This window comes from Electrophorus electricus, chromosome 4, assembly GCF_013358815.1.
Source record: "Electrophorus electricus isolate fEleEle1 chromosome 4, fEleEle1.pri, whole genome shotgun sequence".
Lineage (NCBI taxonomy): Eukaryota > Metazoa > Chordata > Actinopteri > Gymnotiformes > Gymnotidae > Electrophorus > Electrophorus electricus.
Window position 1 is genome coordinate 8,060,282 of NC_049538.1, and position 15,276 is coordinate 8,075,557.

The 15,276-nt window shown below is 41.5% G+C and overlaps 1 protein-coding gene across 1 annotated transcript; it reads right to left on the reverse strand.

Moving 5' to 3' along the window:
* Positions 1-4,715: 4,715 nt before the first annotated feature.
* nr1d2b (nuclear receptor subfamily 1, group D, member 2b) lies at positions 4,716-12,121 on the reverse strand. Its single transcript, XM_027024641.2, has 8 exons — positions 11,589-12,121; positions 9,654-9,872; positions 9,059-9,147; positions 8,429-8,573; positions 7,447-8,087; positions 7,065-7,250; positions 6,424-6,634; positions 4,716-6,213 (listed from the first exon to the last, which is right to left on the reverse strand). The coding sequence occupies exons 1-8, from the start codon at positions 11,605-11,607 to the stop codon at positions 6,017-6,019; spliced, it is 1,707 nt and encodes a 568-aa protein (XP_026880442.2). The 5' UTR covers positions 11,608-12,121; the 3' UTR covers positions 4,716-6,016.
* Between the last annotated feature and the right edge of the window lie 3,155 nt (positions 12,122-15,276).

The window sequence follows — 15,276 nt, forward strand, 5'->3', positions numbered from 1 at the left end:
TCTGACAGCAGAGGGTGGCTGCCGTGCATGTACAGGTCGGAGCACGGCCTGTACGAGGATCCGCCTCTCTGAATGTGCAAGTGAATTACCATGCACCAGGAGAGAGATTAACCCCTCTAAGAATTACAGGGGAATTCTGATTGAGACGAGATGCGCACTACAGGCCAAAAAGTTATTTTACAGTATAAAGGTGGAAAAAAGGTTGTATATTTTCAGACTGCAGATATTTTTACAGATGTTTGCATATAATGAACATTTTAACATTTTACAAACATAACACTGAAATAAAGCTCTTTTCAAAAATTTCTAACAAAACCACATTCTATCGAGACTTAATTCATGTTGAAGTGAATGAATATCTCAAACAGGGTCATTCATGAATTCTTTCTATTGTTATTTCCCACCAATCCACAATGGTTGTTTGACAGGCAGGATTGTGATTGCAATCATTTAAACAGTAGGGGGAAAAAATTATACTGGATAAATGCCCCAAGCCAAGTCCTCTTTGAAGTAATCCGTCTCTTGCCTCTCTGTTTTAAAGTAAATTCAAGAGCTTCACCCTTAAAGCTGTCTTTTATTCATCCGTGTGTCTTGTTGTTTAGCCAACCAATTTGATTTGATATGACATGGGTCTAGGGGTTGGAAAGTGAGGATTAGTGGATGATTGAGCACACTTTGCGTTCAGCGTGAGATAGTGTGGTCTGTGAAATGGTTCGTGAAGGGGCTGAGATTTTTGTTTTCTTTATTTTTAACCAAATTTTTACATGTTGCACAAGGCTGCTGTGAGACAGTGAGGCCGAGGATTAAGTCAAATTTCAGCGGTTTGGACCGCTCTGCAATTTTGGGTAGCCTGGAAGAAAACAGAAGTTGCACTAAATGAACATAATCTTGGATCTGAAGACTGTGATGATTGTAAAAACAGCAAAAGAGTTGATTAGAATGAGGGAATGAGAATGGAAAAGGTGATGATCACAATGGTGTATTTAATATGAACTGGCTCTGAGAATAAAGATGGTTTCAAGAAATTACCAGAGGGTCTTGTTTTTCCTTTTTCTAAAAGGCCATTTATTATATCAGAGTTTTATATATATATATATATATATATATATATATATATATATATATATATATATATATATATATATATATATATATATATATATATATATATATATATGTGTGTGTGTATGTGTGTGTGTGTGTGTAAAATCTAAGTTTAACTAAGTTTAATTAACTTTTTACTTTTTCTTTTCCTTTCACTCCTCATTCTTCAAATTATTCCACGTTCTTTGGAATATTGACAGATTTAAAGGTACCAATTTGCATTTATAAGGGTAACATGTGCCTTATTGAAAAAAAGAAGGTAACGATCATATCTTAAGACCTATTCGGACGGGATTTAATTTACATGGGGTCTTGGGTTAATTTCTTTATTTACAGACGATCCTCTGTAACTTTATTACACCTCTGACTCGGTATTTTATTTATATATGGTCGGTGTATTACTTCCTCCTCCCCTGAGAAAATTACAGGACGAATTACCTACTGTTTTTCACATAACTCGGCACTCTTCTGACCATTTTAGTCCCGTCCGGAGACAAATATTGATTTTACAAGCAGATGTCGCCTCACGTTTGGGGGAAAATTTGATCGCTGCTACTAGCCGTATGTAGTCTCCTAGTGCGCGGAACCACGAGAAACTCTCACGAACAGCCAAACGAAAGAAATATGCTTTTGAAGACTCACCGACCCATTTACTTAGTCTGGACGGTAAATCTTCCACTCCATTCGGTACCTGAGAGAACATTATCCGGAGGGAAAAAAAACCTAAAATCAATGAGCGAGGTCCCGCATCCTTCTCAAAGAGGCGATTATTAATATAATCTCTGCTGCGAGTGTTATCGCTGAATTCCTTAGGGAGTCATGTTAAATACATCACAACACTATCTATGTTTGAAATAGCCTGCTACATACTGCTTACTGATATGGGGCCAGTCAGTATGCGAGTAATGTGTAGTAGGCCATTTGGAGCAGAAACCTCGCTCCTCCTGTAGTAGAGACCCCAGAGACCCTCCCGAAAGGAAAACGAAAAATTGATGTTTTTGAAGACAACCATTTACTCGGTCTGGATGGTCAATTTTCGACCCCATGCACCGCCCGTGAGAGCTTTATCTAAATAAAGAAGCTAAAATCAATGAGAAAAGCGCGATCCCGGAAGGGGAAATTACATCGCAGCTACAGGTATTACTGTCATTACTATAGGTATTCCTTACAGATCTAATGTTAAATAGCCTACTGTTAAACTAATAACGTTAAATGATCGTTTATATTCGAACACTCAGGTTTGTGAAAATACAACACACTAGAAACTCGCTTGTCCTGTATGTAAATTTAATGCCGTCCGGATGCATGAGTTCCATGTGATTTCATGTGATCCGCCTGATAAATGAATACAGTCCGAATAGGGAGTATACCTCTTACATGCTGAACAAGTTATATGGAAATATACATTAAACATTTCAATAGAACTGAGATACACGGCCTTTAAAGGTCATAAAGGCTAGCAGGTTAATATAACTCAGATAAGGCGCCTCCGACAAACCATGGCGACTTATGGAGCCCTGGCCACAGCTACAGTTTTTAGTTTTCTTTCTGTATCTATGGCAAAACCTACAGTGTAGACTAACGTCCTTGGATTGTTTCCTTGATATAAGAAATGAAAGTGAGTTAAAATTTAAAAACACTTCCGTTTCCTCCGCTTTGTACTGTTTGGCTTGTAAAGTCATGCTGTCTAGTGTTTAACTAGAACTGATCTGTGGATATCCTCGGATGGATTCCTAAATGTATTCAGTATCTAAAGTCGTGGTTGTTCTTTTTTTTTTTACTGTTTACTGCTGCCATCTTCTGGAGAAATAATGAATTTGCAGTACATTTATGTAACGCACAAGTTGACCTTCAAAGCAAATAAAGCAGATATGGTAAACAATTTCCAGTTGTCCTCCAACTGATTTGATACATTTCTTCAAATGAAGATCATGCTCTCCAAACAGTTAACACAGCAGGCAAATATACAATCTTCACTTTCCACTATCGTTTCTGTGGTTATAATTCTCAGTATCAGAGGCAGACAGCACAAGTATGAACGAGATACGTTTCACTTGCAATTTCACTTCTTGTTTGAGTCACATGTAGACAGTAAATGTCATTGTTATAGGATGGTAATCCTGCTATAAAGTTATATTAAACCAAGAAACAGGCTTATGGTTTCCATGGCTGCAGGATCGGTTACTTCTGAAGGGGATTTGCCCAAGAAAGTATTGAACGTTGGAGTACTGGTAATGACAATACGAAAGATATGGAAGATAAAAGATAAGGAAGATATTGTACTGATTCATTTCATACATATTTTTACACATTTTTTGCAATACAAATACAGTACTTTCATCGTAATGCTCAGTTTTATACCAGCTAAGCACCGATAATCCCTCTGCAACAATCATTTTGATCAGCGTGCTCTGACCAGACACTGTCTTACCAAATAAGGCAAGAGTGCTTGAATACCATCAACACCTTGTGGATTTATCTGAATAAAACCCTGCACCTTGATTCTAACAGCAATAGAAAAAAATCAAAAACAAATAGGATACAAAAGCAAAAAAAAAAAAAAAGCCCTCAAGATGCCCAGAGCTGAGAAAGGAACCGTAGCAAAGGCCACAATACAGCAGCGTTCCAAATCTGCCCGTCGCACCTTAATGGGTAGCACCTAGGGGGCAGTGGAAATGGGACAGTTCGCAGCAGTTCTACTGTCCCGAGAAGAGGCTCTGTACACCGGCCCTGGGGCTGCCATCTGCCACCAAGCTGCGTGAGGGCCAAGCAGGGGCGGAGCTCCAGGCTGACATCCTCAACTCGTCTTCCCAGAGTCCTCTGGGGTTTTTTTTCCTCCCTCCCACTTCTAAAACTCAGCGGCACGGAGAGTCAGAGGGCTGCCTGCCTCAGCGCGAGCGGCCTCGAGAAACCGAAGCAATGTCACGTGAATGAAACGGCTCGCTGGCGTAGGCTGGGGCAGGGTTTATTTTTACATGCTCCATCTCAGCTGGAACCTCGTGGGTTTGTATTTGTGGATAAAGCTCAGTCAAATGTGAGTGCCAGTTTATGTGTTGATGAATGGAGTGAACACCTCAGAAGGAAGAGTTCTTTGTTTATGTGTTTTATTTTATATGTAAGATATGTATATTTACATATAATAATATATATATGAATATTATTTGTAATCTAGGTATTCCGTTATGCTTTCACAAAGGAAATCCAGTACAGACCAGAGTTTGGCAATACAGTGATCACGTTGACAGAAGCTCAGGGTAGGTTCTGAGGATGAGAGGGAGCTGAGAAGCTGTCAGTACCTTAGGAATCAAACCCTAAACAATTCTGGGCTAGCTCCAGCCCCCAGCAGTATCACAAAATCCTTAACATCACCCCCCCCCCCCCCCCCCCAAATCCACTCTCCAGTCATGCTGCAATTACAATAAATCATGTGTTAATACTACAATCATGAGGTATTTGATATTTCAGTCAAAACAACTACCACATTAGTCTTTTTAACACAGACTTCTCCTTGTTGGAGATGCTCTGGTAGAAGGAAAGGACAGAATTTAGGAAAGGTTCTTGTATTACATGCATACTCCAGTGACTGCTCCAAGCTCTCTCTCTCTCTCTCTCACGCTTCTGTCTGAAATATGTTTATGTATAAGAATACACATTTTACTGATTGCACAGCTTTTAAAAATGAAATAACTACTGTCATTGAACAAACTTGACCAGAAAAAATAAAAACTTTTTAAATGACCTTAACAATAAAACTGAGATCCAGACTTGCAGTGAGCATGACATTAGTCTGAAAACCTCCTTTTTCTGTTCAGTAATAACTCCTCACCAAAAGAGACAAGAATCTTCTAAAAGTACTGACAAGCAACGAGGGAGTGTTTGTTTTTTTTCTTATAACAAATTTTCAGAATGTTTCGATTAGGTCCCATCAGAAGCCAGTGGACAGTGCATGCAAGCTTCCTACTTGTCAAGTTTGTTCCTAAATTCCCCTAAAGTAAAAACACTGCCAGAGCATTTTTAATCGATACTACCAACTATATCCCTACTACTCACAAAACATATATACAGCCACACCCTTATGCTAGACTAAAATTCAGTGTTCTGCTTTTACTCAGCTAGAACTTTCAAGCATGAAAATATATTATATCGTTCTCTCTCTCCCACTCAACCATTTTTTATATATCTCCATATATATATATCCCTTTAACATTCTGGTCTCTCTGCAATTAAAGAGAAGGGCACAGTGCCATGTGCCACCTGTCACACTGGAAAGCTTTAATTAGCAGCTCCTTCCACATTCCTCTGGTCCTCAGTTGTATTTTTTTTTAGAGAGGAGTTAGAACCGCACTCCTCGTGCTAGCTTTCCTTTACTTATATTTAGCTTAAACGGGGAGGTATGTAAACATCCTGCCAACGCTCTCCTCCACATACATCTCTGGTAGACACCAGCTGCTTAAGTTAACAGCGCAGGCCCTCTTGGTGCCCTCCAAACATCACCCAACACAAAGTCATACACAGCTCTGCAACCAAAAATAAGACAAGAAACAAAACAACAAGAGCAACAACAACAAAACAAAAATAGTCAACATGGTTCACATATTGCACAGACAGTATAGTTAAACATTACAAATCTAGGAAAAAATTTAAATTCAAGAGGTTTGCTTCCCACGAATGTTTAAGGACGGCTGCGTCCAAATCTCCATCGCAGTGCGTGCATGCCCCACCGCAGAGTCCATACAGTACGATCCCCAGACCCCCGATCACCCCGGTCAATCGCCTGTGAAGGGTGAAAAGTGGACCAGCAGCCGAGCAGAACAAGCAGATAACAGATAAAATGGTTGAAGCCCTGGTGGTTCTGGAGGCGGGGCCTAGAAGTGGTGGGTGGTCCACGGCTCCAGGGGGAGGGGCCTCACGCTCAGGGCTGGACCTTGAAGGCAAGGAGCTGCTCGGAGTGCATGTTGTTAAGGGAGCGCAGGTCGGGCAGCTTGAGCAGTAGCTTGGTGAAGATGGCGATCTCATTCGGGTGGTTCTTGGTGATGAGGCTGCGCAGGGCGCGGATTAGTGTGTCCTGGAGAGCCTCCACGGAGTTCACGTTCTCCAGGCCCGAGCGGTCTGAAGATGAGACAATAGGCTTTGGCTTTCGTTTTCACAGCCATGCATGGTATCTGACATATAAACAGCTGTTTAAGAATAAGACAACAACAACAATAAATGAGGGGAAATGGGATGCTTCTCATCAAACATACAATGTAGGTATTTAATCAATAAGTTTCTAGATTAAAATGCATCCAAACATGGCGTGCGGGGCAGCGAGGGCCGTACCGGCAGACACCAGCACCACAGCGGTGAAGAGGCTCAGCTCCTCGTCACTCAGGCCGAGCGCTCTCAACTTCTCGCTGAAGTCGAACATGGAGGCGAGCAGGTCTCCGGCCCCCATGGAACGCAGCGCCTCCGCACCGTACCTCCGCCCACTTAGGAAGGTGACGGCACGCTCCGTCGCGTCAAACAGCGAGGCAAAACGCACCACCAGCACCTGCACCAGCCAGGGGACACGGGTCAGACAAAATGGGTCAGACACTCACTAAAAAAAACCAAACAAACAAACAAAAAAAAACCATGCATGACGTCACATCCTGATTGGACAAAAGCATGAGACCGCAGACTAGGAGGGACATCATAGTTTAGCCTTTCCAAAGTTAACACGACTGGCCAACCTGACCAGCTAATTACCAAGCTGTTTGTGTGTTGACATGGCTGCCATCAAGAGGAAGTCATTGGGTCTGGGAGTGACAGGACAACGTAAACACTGAAATCTGCAGTGCAAAGGGGGTTGATACACGCCTCTACCAGTAACAAAAACTGAATAAGAATGTACTTAATTTCACACAGTGACAGATACCAACTCATGTTCCATGTGTTGGAACTGTCAGTGGAAGGGAGATTGCATTTTGGTGAGTACATACCTCGAAAGTGCCCGCCTTCAGCAGGCTGACCTGGTCGTGCGGAGAGAGCTCCGTGAATCCGGGAATCCGCTTGGCGAACTCCACCACCTCCCTGACAGCAGGGGTGAAGCTCATGGAGAACTCCTCCCAGATCGCGTGGCCCGACTTTTGCGGGTCCACATAGGGCGAAGTGTTCATGGGACACACCTGGTGGAAGGAGCACAGTCAGGACTCAGGAATCACTCCACCAATCCAAAAGGCTGAATCAGTTTTCCGTGAATGTGTTTGTTAGTCAATAGTGGAAGAATGCTGTGTTGTACGTGAATGTAGGAGTTAATGTGAAGATAAGAGGTTTTTTTTCCAGGCTGTTTTATTAAGCAGTTCACAGATTAGATTCACTCACCAGATGCATCCTGTTGCCGCCGCTCCATGCTTTACTGCTGTTAGCTAGCATATCATTGGCATTGGGTGCTCGCAGCGAACGGCCAATCACAGAGGTGGAGCACTGGGTGCCGCTGGGCGGTCTGACAGGACAGTGGCCATTGGGGGTTCTGTTGGCCACCCTGACAGGGCAGTGGCTGAGATGGCTATCCTCGGGTGGAAGTTCACTCGTTACCGTGGTAACGTCATTGCGGCGGTTCCACACATCACGCGCCTCCTCCGTGTGCCGGCCGGTGGAGGAGTACAGGGCCCCGGCTGACTCCTGACCATACACGAGGACGTCCTGGCGCATTCCAGTTGCCGGGCAGATGAGCTCCTCCTCGCTGCTGTCTGTGGTGCTGCATGAATCTGAGCTTGGGCTCGTGTCCATGGCAGCCAGGGACTCAGGATCAGCTCTGGACTCTGATTGGCTGCTCTGGGGGGAAGAGGTGGGGGAAAGGGAGGAGCTTGCAGAAGGCAGCTGCCCAGAGGTGGCCGCCATGGCTGGGAAGGGTGGGGCCTGGCTGCTGAGCTGCTTGGTGTTCATCATGTTGTTCATGGCGCTCTGCATCTCCAAGAGCATGCGCTGCTTCTCCCTTTTGGGGATGCGGCCGAAACGCACAGCTGGGGAGCACAAGCAGCGAATGACCAATCACAGAGGCGGAACAGTGGTTGCCGGGGGCATCGCTGGGCAGTCTGACTGGGCAATGGCCTCCATCAGACTGCCCACCTCACTACCTCTATGGACTTCTCCATAACGATCAACAGAAGACAGACGACCCTCAACACACATTACAGCTGTTTAAAGAAAGCTGGGCTGACTGATTACAATCTTCAAGAACACTAATAAACAAATATCTCCCAAAGTGTTCTTGAAGATTGTAATCAGTCAGCAAACCAAACCAAACCAAAGTGGTTTTATATATTATATATAAATAAAACAAACATAAATATGTGGTCCTTACCATCTCTGGACATGCCGACAAGTAGACACTTCTTGAAGCGGCACTGCTGGCAGCGATTCCTGTTGATACGCATGATGGGACAGTTCTCATTCTTAAGGCACTTCTTGTACTGGATGTTTTGCTGAATGCTCCTCCGGAAGAAGCCCTGGAACGAGACACAACGCAACAGAGAGGGGGGGTCAGATCAGAGCGGTGGCAGAGCAGAGGGAGCGGCCATGGGCAGAGATGGGCACTGCGCTCCACTAGAGGAGTAGGTCTTGGGGATAAAAACAAAAGGCAAACCACTCTGGTGAGCAGTTTTGCACAAGGAAGCGCCGAAGAGAGCATGCAGACTGGATCTACGGGGGATAAGAACACCTGACCAGGTCTCAAGTCCCATGAGGACGGCTGAGCTAAGAGGTTAACGGAAGATTTGCCACATGTTCTAGTGGTACAGTGTCCTTGCTTTGAGCTTCTCTTACAGGGGGAAAAAGTAGTTTCAAAGCTTTGCACCACTGCACTTAAGAAAAGAAGGGGAAAAGACAGCTTGGCTGTGACATGTTATTCAGAGAAGTCAAGCTAAGAACATGTGGTTGGAGGGGTCACTCACGTCATGTGGTCAACGTGGCTCTGCTGTGTGCGATTTCTCACCTTGCAGCCCTCGCAGGCATGTACGCCATAGTGGAAGCCAGAAGCCACGTCCCCACACACTTTACATAGCAGCACCAGACCGCTGATCTCTGTCAGGACACAAACAAAGCAGAGTCATGCCCCACCGACCCTGCCCAGGACTGGGCTGTGCTGTACACGTGACATGATTTACGTAAACACAGTATAGTACATTATGTACTTTATGGGTTGGAAAGTGATACAATGTCTCTGCATTTTATTACCCAGATTTACATGAATCACTGAGGTCAGGACAAAGGTGATGTTTAAACAAAGCTTCTGGCAACTTCTGCGAAGCCAAGATATAGGTCACTGGGAAACTATCGCATTGTATTTATTCTTTTACTACCCTACCTACATTTACATTCTTACACAAGCAAACCACATATGACTTCAGAATTAAGAATTAATGAGAATGTCTTTTGTCTCATACTTCTGTTCACAGTATACCTTTCCTAACGTACATTTGCTCTAGGTAACTAACGGCCACTGATTCAGGCTGGACTAAGTATCATCGCGTGTCACTGTGGCGAGTAGATGCAGACCAAACCATGCTGAAGCCGGTCAGAACACTCACTCGTGACGGCACATTTGGAGGAGGAGGGTGAGCGTGCTTTGCCCCCCACATGGCTCTGGGGCCGAACGAGCGGCTGTCCCCGTGTCAGCACCTCCCTGCGGCCCGGGGAGGGTGCGCACGGCGGGGACGCCGACCGGTAGCTGCTGTTGGAGCAATCGCTGAGGCACGACTCCGGACTTGAGGCAGAGCTGGAAGAGCTGATGTAGGCTATCACTCCCCCTGGTGGAACACAGTGGCAACAACAATCAGCGGCAGAAAAGGCTCGACACCACACTGGTGGCGTTTCTGCACATGATGTGAACTATAAGACTAAAATGTGTGTGCAACATGTTTAATGATAATAGAAATTAAATTCAGAATTAAAAATAAAAAACAAATCACGGAAAAATGCAGTTAAGAACAGGCAGCTCTATTCTGTCCATCAAATATACAACTCAAGCTAAATCACACTCGTCAAAACAGGTTTGTCCTTTTATGCTGTGGTTGACTACCCTGCTAACCAGTCTAACAGCCATCTTCCCAGAAAGTGGACCAGTCAGACTACGGGGTTGTTATTTTTCCCCTCGACCTGAGGTCTTCCTCCACTCTCAGTGGTTAGGTAACTGCATTACATAAGGCCCACGCAGAAAGGTGGAGGCTGCCCCAACTACCAGGAACTTAGCAAAAACTTAACTCAGACAAAGCATATGAATTTTTTTTTTAGTTGGATGAATGTCAGAATAAGGAAATCTAGTTTATGTTTCAATGGAGAAGTGCATCTTAATTTATGTAATTTATTTATGTAATTCAGACATTTGGTACAAAAACAAAAAAACAAAAAAAACCATAGGTTTTCATGAAGAAACACATTCTACAAATCCTTAAAAGTCAATGCCATAACGTGAAGAAATAATTAGTAATAAATTAGCCCAAAATATAACCTGAACATGGTTTAACATTTATATAAAACAGACATGTAATAATAAACTTAAAAACAATGTATTTCTACATGATTATTTTTAAATTAACCAAGCCTAAAGGAAATAAGATGATTCAGAAGTACAGCGTGATGGAATAACGAAAGACGCATACAGCTAAATTTTATTTGGCTACAGTATAATTTACCTGTCCACAGAACATCACAATTCACACACACACACCCTGTAATCATCTTCAGATTTTTTTTTTTGCACAGTTTTAAAATAATAATAATAATAATAATAATAATAATAATAATTGTCAATCTATAATTGCCGTATCCTCATATTATCCCAATAATACACAAAAATGAAATACACAAACTACTGGTTTATTTTAATAACGATTTGTGAGATTAGGCAAGTTCGCAGATGCAGTTGCTCAGACACACAAGCGAGTTTGTATTGATTGAACATTCCTCTTCTGTGAGCACGCCTCCTCTGGACCTGCGTGTTTCACTAACGCAAAAGTAGGTCACCGCGCAAACAGAGCGGCTTCGCCTCACGTGTATCCTCGGCGAGTCCACGCACCACCCCGACGTGCAAAATTATGCAACAGTAACGTCACTACGTTTTTGACCAATCAGTGTAGACGCACGGGTAGCGTAAACACACCTGCACATGGCTAGGGTGATACGTCCATGTGAATTGGGGAACTGCAATGCCGTCCGAGGCAAATGTCTGTTATAACAGCAGCACTCCTGACAGTCTTAACCCAGTTACAGTTTTAGGGGCAATAATGAGCGTGTAAAAATATAAACCCATCATCAATCAATAATTCACATCCTTAGAAACAACTCCATCTATGGTTCATTTTCCAAATACTAAAAAAAATAAAGAATATTGAATTTCGAACGAGCCTGTAGCCTAATTAAAAACTGACTTCTTAGAAAGTCGGCTAATTCAGTAACAATTTATAGGCTACTTTATGATCAAATCTGAACAAATGCATAGCCTTAGCGAAGAAAAATAATCTTACCAGCCTTTGTTGATTCCATGTCCTCCGACAGCAAAGAGCTCTTGGTCACCTGTATTCTGATGCCGTGTTTCTTGTGTTTCCAGCAACTTTCTAGTCGCTGATTATATGCAGTGAATTTCACTAGGCGAGGCGCTGAATGGTTTAAAGACCGAACATAGCCTGTGCTGAAACAGTCGGGTAACCTAGTATCAGAGTAGGCGTCTGCTTACAGAAGCTCCAGTAGCTGTAATATTTTTGATCAAGCTTTTCAGCTGTTGAAGTTTCAGATCAGCTACCGAGTTAGAATCAGTTTCTTTTTTTTTGCTCCAAATCCTTAGCCCTCTCCGGTCGTAAAAAACATTCAGATCTCGAAAACCTTCCCTGAGAACGCAACAGATAACTCTTAGACCCAAATTCCAAAAGAAAAAAACAGGCAAATGATAACATGTATCGGTTTCTTCCTTTAAATATCCCAAGCTGGGTCACAAGCTAGCGACTCTATCAGAATGACTCGGTAGACCCGTGCTTCGCCTGTGCTGCCTGTTTCGACTGGAGTGTATGGCTGGCCATGTGACCTACTTCCCGCGGCTCCGCCTCCCTGAAGCTTGCATTGGTGTCAATGTGACACACTGACACACTTTCATAGTTCCAAGTAACGCAGGCTCTTATAAGGGCCTACTGCACGGCGGTTTCCTCTACACATGGTTTCAGATGTCTGTGCCCAGAGCAGGGCGCGCCAGCGTAAGGCGAGGAATGCAAAACCGGCTTCACTAGATTTTTGGTCGTAAATGGCCGATGTCCTACAAAAGCCAATTAGACAGCTAATTCAAACTAATAGAGCGTAATCGATGAATTCAATAGTTTGTGACTTCTCCTACAGAAAGTTCTTCTGCTACACAACGACTGCTGCAGAGAATTCCTAATGAAAAAATAGTCATGTGCACCTGTAGGATTAGCTGTCTAAAAATGTTAGTTGCATGCAACCTATCACACTCATAATAAACATACAGTTGTGTTAGAAATATTTTCGCTATCACACTGTAATTGTTCTATTCTGTAAATTTAAATCAAAACTTTTCTTCTAAATATAAGATATCAAACTATCTACTTCATGTTGGCCAGCTATACTAAATCTGTGAAAGTATGTTAATATTAAATTTCTTACCTGCGTTTATATAAGGCTCAAAATAATTAAAGCAAAACTGCTGTACTTTAATTACTACTGTAATTAAACAGACTGAATCCTGAGCTGTGGCAGCAGCTTAGCGTTTTCAACCAAATGCCCATTTCCATGACACAACATTCATTTATGTCACTCAGACTGACGTGTTTTTTCCCTGTTATTATTTCATACATTTGCTAGGGAGCAATCAAATAGGTGCAATAAATAAATAGGCTACATTAAAAAAAATCTATTTTAAATTGTTTTTGCTGAGATTGTAATTACATTGCTTCAAACAAAGCATCCTGCATTGTTTTACCATATCATACAAAAGCATATAGTCCATGCTTTCAAGCCATAAATAAATTTATTAAAATACCACAATAAATCCATATTCATGAATACAGCATAAAAACATTATATAACAGGCAACACTTATATTTCGCAAGCTTCTCCAGCCTACATGGTACATTAATTTCTCAGTCCAATCCTGACAATGACAACACAATGGATTATTGCTAGAACTCCCCACATGTCTCAGTTCCATTTTAGACCGTACTGACAAGTGTCAGCAGTTCTGGTCTCTGCTAAAATATGCATAAAACATGCAGGCAAATAAGTCAGGACAGGAGATATAGTCTCCATTCCCAGCAATATCAGCTACTGTTTGATGACATTAAGACAGACACTTCAGACCAGTGGGAACCATGAACTACAGTGTAGGTATCTTGGGATCACAGCACAGATGTCCTCTGTGGTGAACTCAATAATTTTATAAAGCAGAAAACATTTGAAATACAGACAGACAGACAGACAGACAGACAGACAGACAGACAGATAAACAGACAGATAGATAGATCTTTAAAGCAGTAATAAGTGCAGGTTATAAAAAATAAAAATAAAAATCTAATGGACACTTGTAAAAGTTTTTATCATTAAGGTTCACAGTCTATTTCAAACTGTAATCAGAGTTATAAAGCAGAATCTAAGCTGCACTGTATGATTATGACAGTCATTAAAACTGGCCTTCGATATATTGTGCAGTTTATGGATTCTGTCCTCTGCTGCTTCTGCATTTGTTATATAAGCCAGTCCTGAGCAGGTCTTCCTTCCCTTAGATGAGGTTTTCTGTGTTGATTGTGAGTAATTGTGATTGTGAGTAAGAAACATGATGAGGGAATGAAATTATTGAAACTATTTAAATTATCAAATAGGTCTGTTTTAGAAAGCAACCCAGTTGCCTTAAAATTGGATGCCATTAAAACCCATACAGAATGTTTAAAAATGCTTTAAAATTCTTTTTGCATTAAATGATTATTATGTAACAAAGACTTTTGAATATAAGTTGATAAATTGACATGACAAAATAGGAAAGATTATTATAACTTTATTTCATTTCATTTTATTTTACAGTAAAAGCACCTAAAATAAAATGCAACACACCATAAAGCCTTAAAACATTTAAAAATATTCTCAATAATATCCACAGAAAGTAATTACAACAAACGTTTGTTTGCTCAGGCATGAAAGGAACAATTTAATATGCAGGGTATGCGTTTATGTCAATCCATGAAAGCATTCTAAACTGTTTTTCTTAAAGATCTTAAAATTGCAGCAAATCAGAATTATAGACGGTTTGGTCTTACATATACGACTTGGCCATCCTTAAGTCAACTTTTTATCAACCTAATTTACAAACATTTTGACATTAATGTACACAATTTCCATGGTGTATATCTATTTAAAAATTTACATAAAGTGTCAATGCAATTTCGATAAAAAGGCAATTCACTGTTAATAAATCTCATTTTATGGACGTAAAAGTATAGTCAAAAGTAAAGTACAAACTGTCAAACCGAGCCTACGTCCTGAGATGATTCGTTATTGCTCTCAGTGCAGTCAGCAGCTTTGCATATTACGCATCAGACGCAAGAAAGGAACGCGTGGTGTACCGTGTTATGCGTCACACAAACCACAATCATAAACCGAAGCGAAGAAAAGTAAAACGTTAGCGCGTTGGTGGGGACTGTGTGTGGGGTGTGTGTTGGGGGGATGTTGTAAATTATCAATGGCGTACTGCTTCAATGAAAACAAAGTAATGTCATTTAAATATATATAGCGAAATATAAGTAGCGAAAAGTTAAATAAACGTGATGACAAAGTAATGTACTTAAATGTACTTCAAGTACAAACTAATGTACTTAAAATATTTTCAAATCACTTAATGTAGAGATTTAAAACTATTTCCATGACAAACTTAACTGTATGTGGGTAGAGATCCTCTTGAATAGGGTTTTGCATTTTTAAAATACCCGTTTTAAAAACATGTTCTGTGGCCTATTCTCTTTGTGGGTGTGTACAATATGGGTTACCGAGCAAAATATGCTGTTACTAAATAGACATTTACTGGTAAACAATCCTACTTGTCACGTACTAAAATTTCCGAGGGCAATAATAATTTAAAAACACAAATTAAACTGAAAGACAGACCACTGCACTGAATTAACCAGGCAAATTAAATATATTGACAATGAATTCAAACTAAAT

Bases quoted from the DNA above. Each gene is read 5' to 3' on its own strand.
- nr1d2b (XM_027024641.2), bottom strand. The intron at 7,251-7,446 runs GTGAGTGAATCT...TCCTTCCACCAG, and splicing joins GCGGCAACAGGATGCATCTG to GTGTGTCCCATGAACACTTC. The intron at 6,214-6,423 runs GTACGGCCCTCG...TCTCATCTTCAG, and splicing joins TGTGGTGCTGGTGTCTGCCG to ACCGCTCGGGCCTGGAGAAC.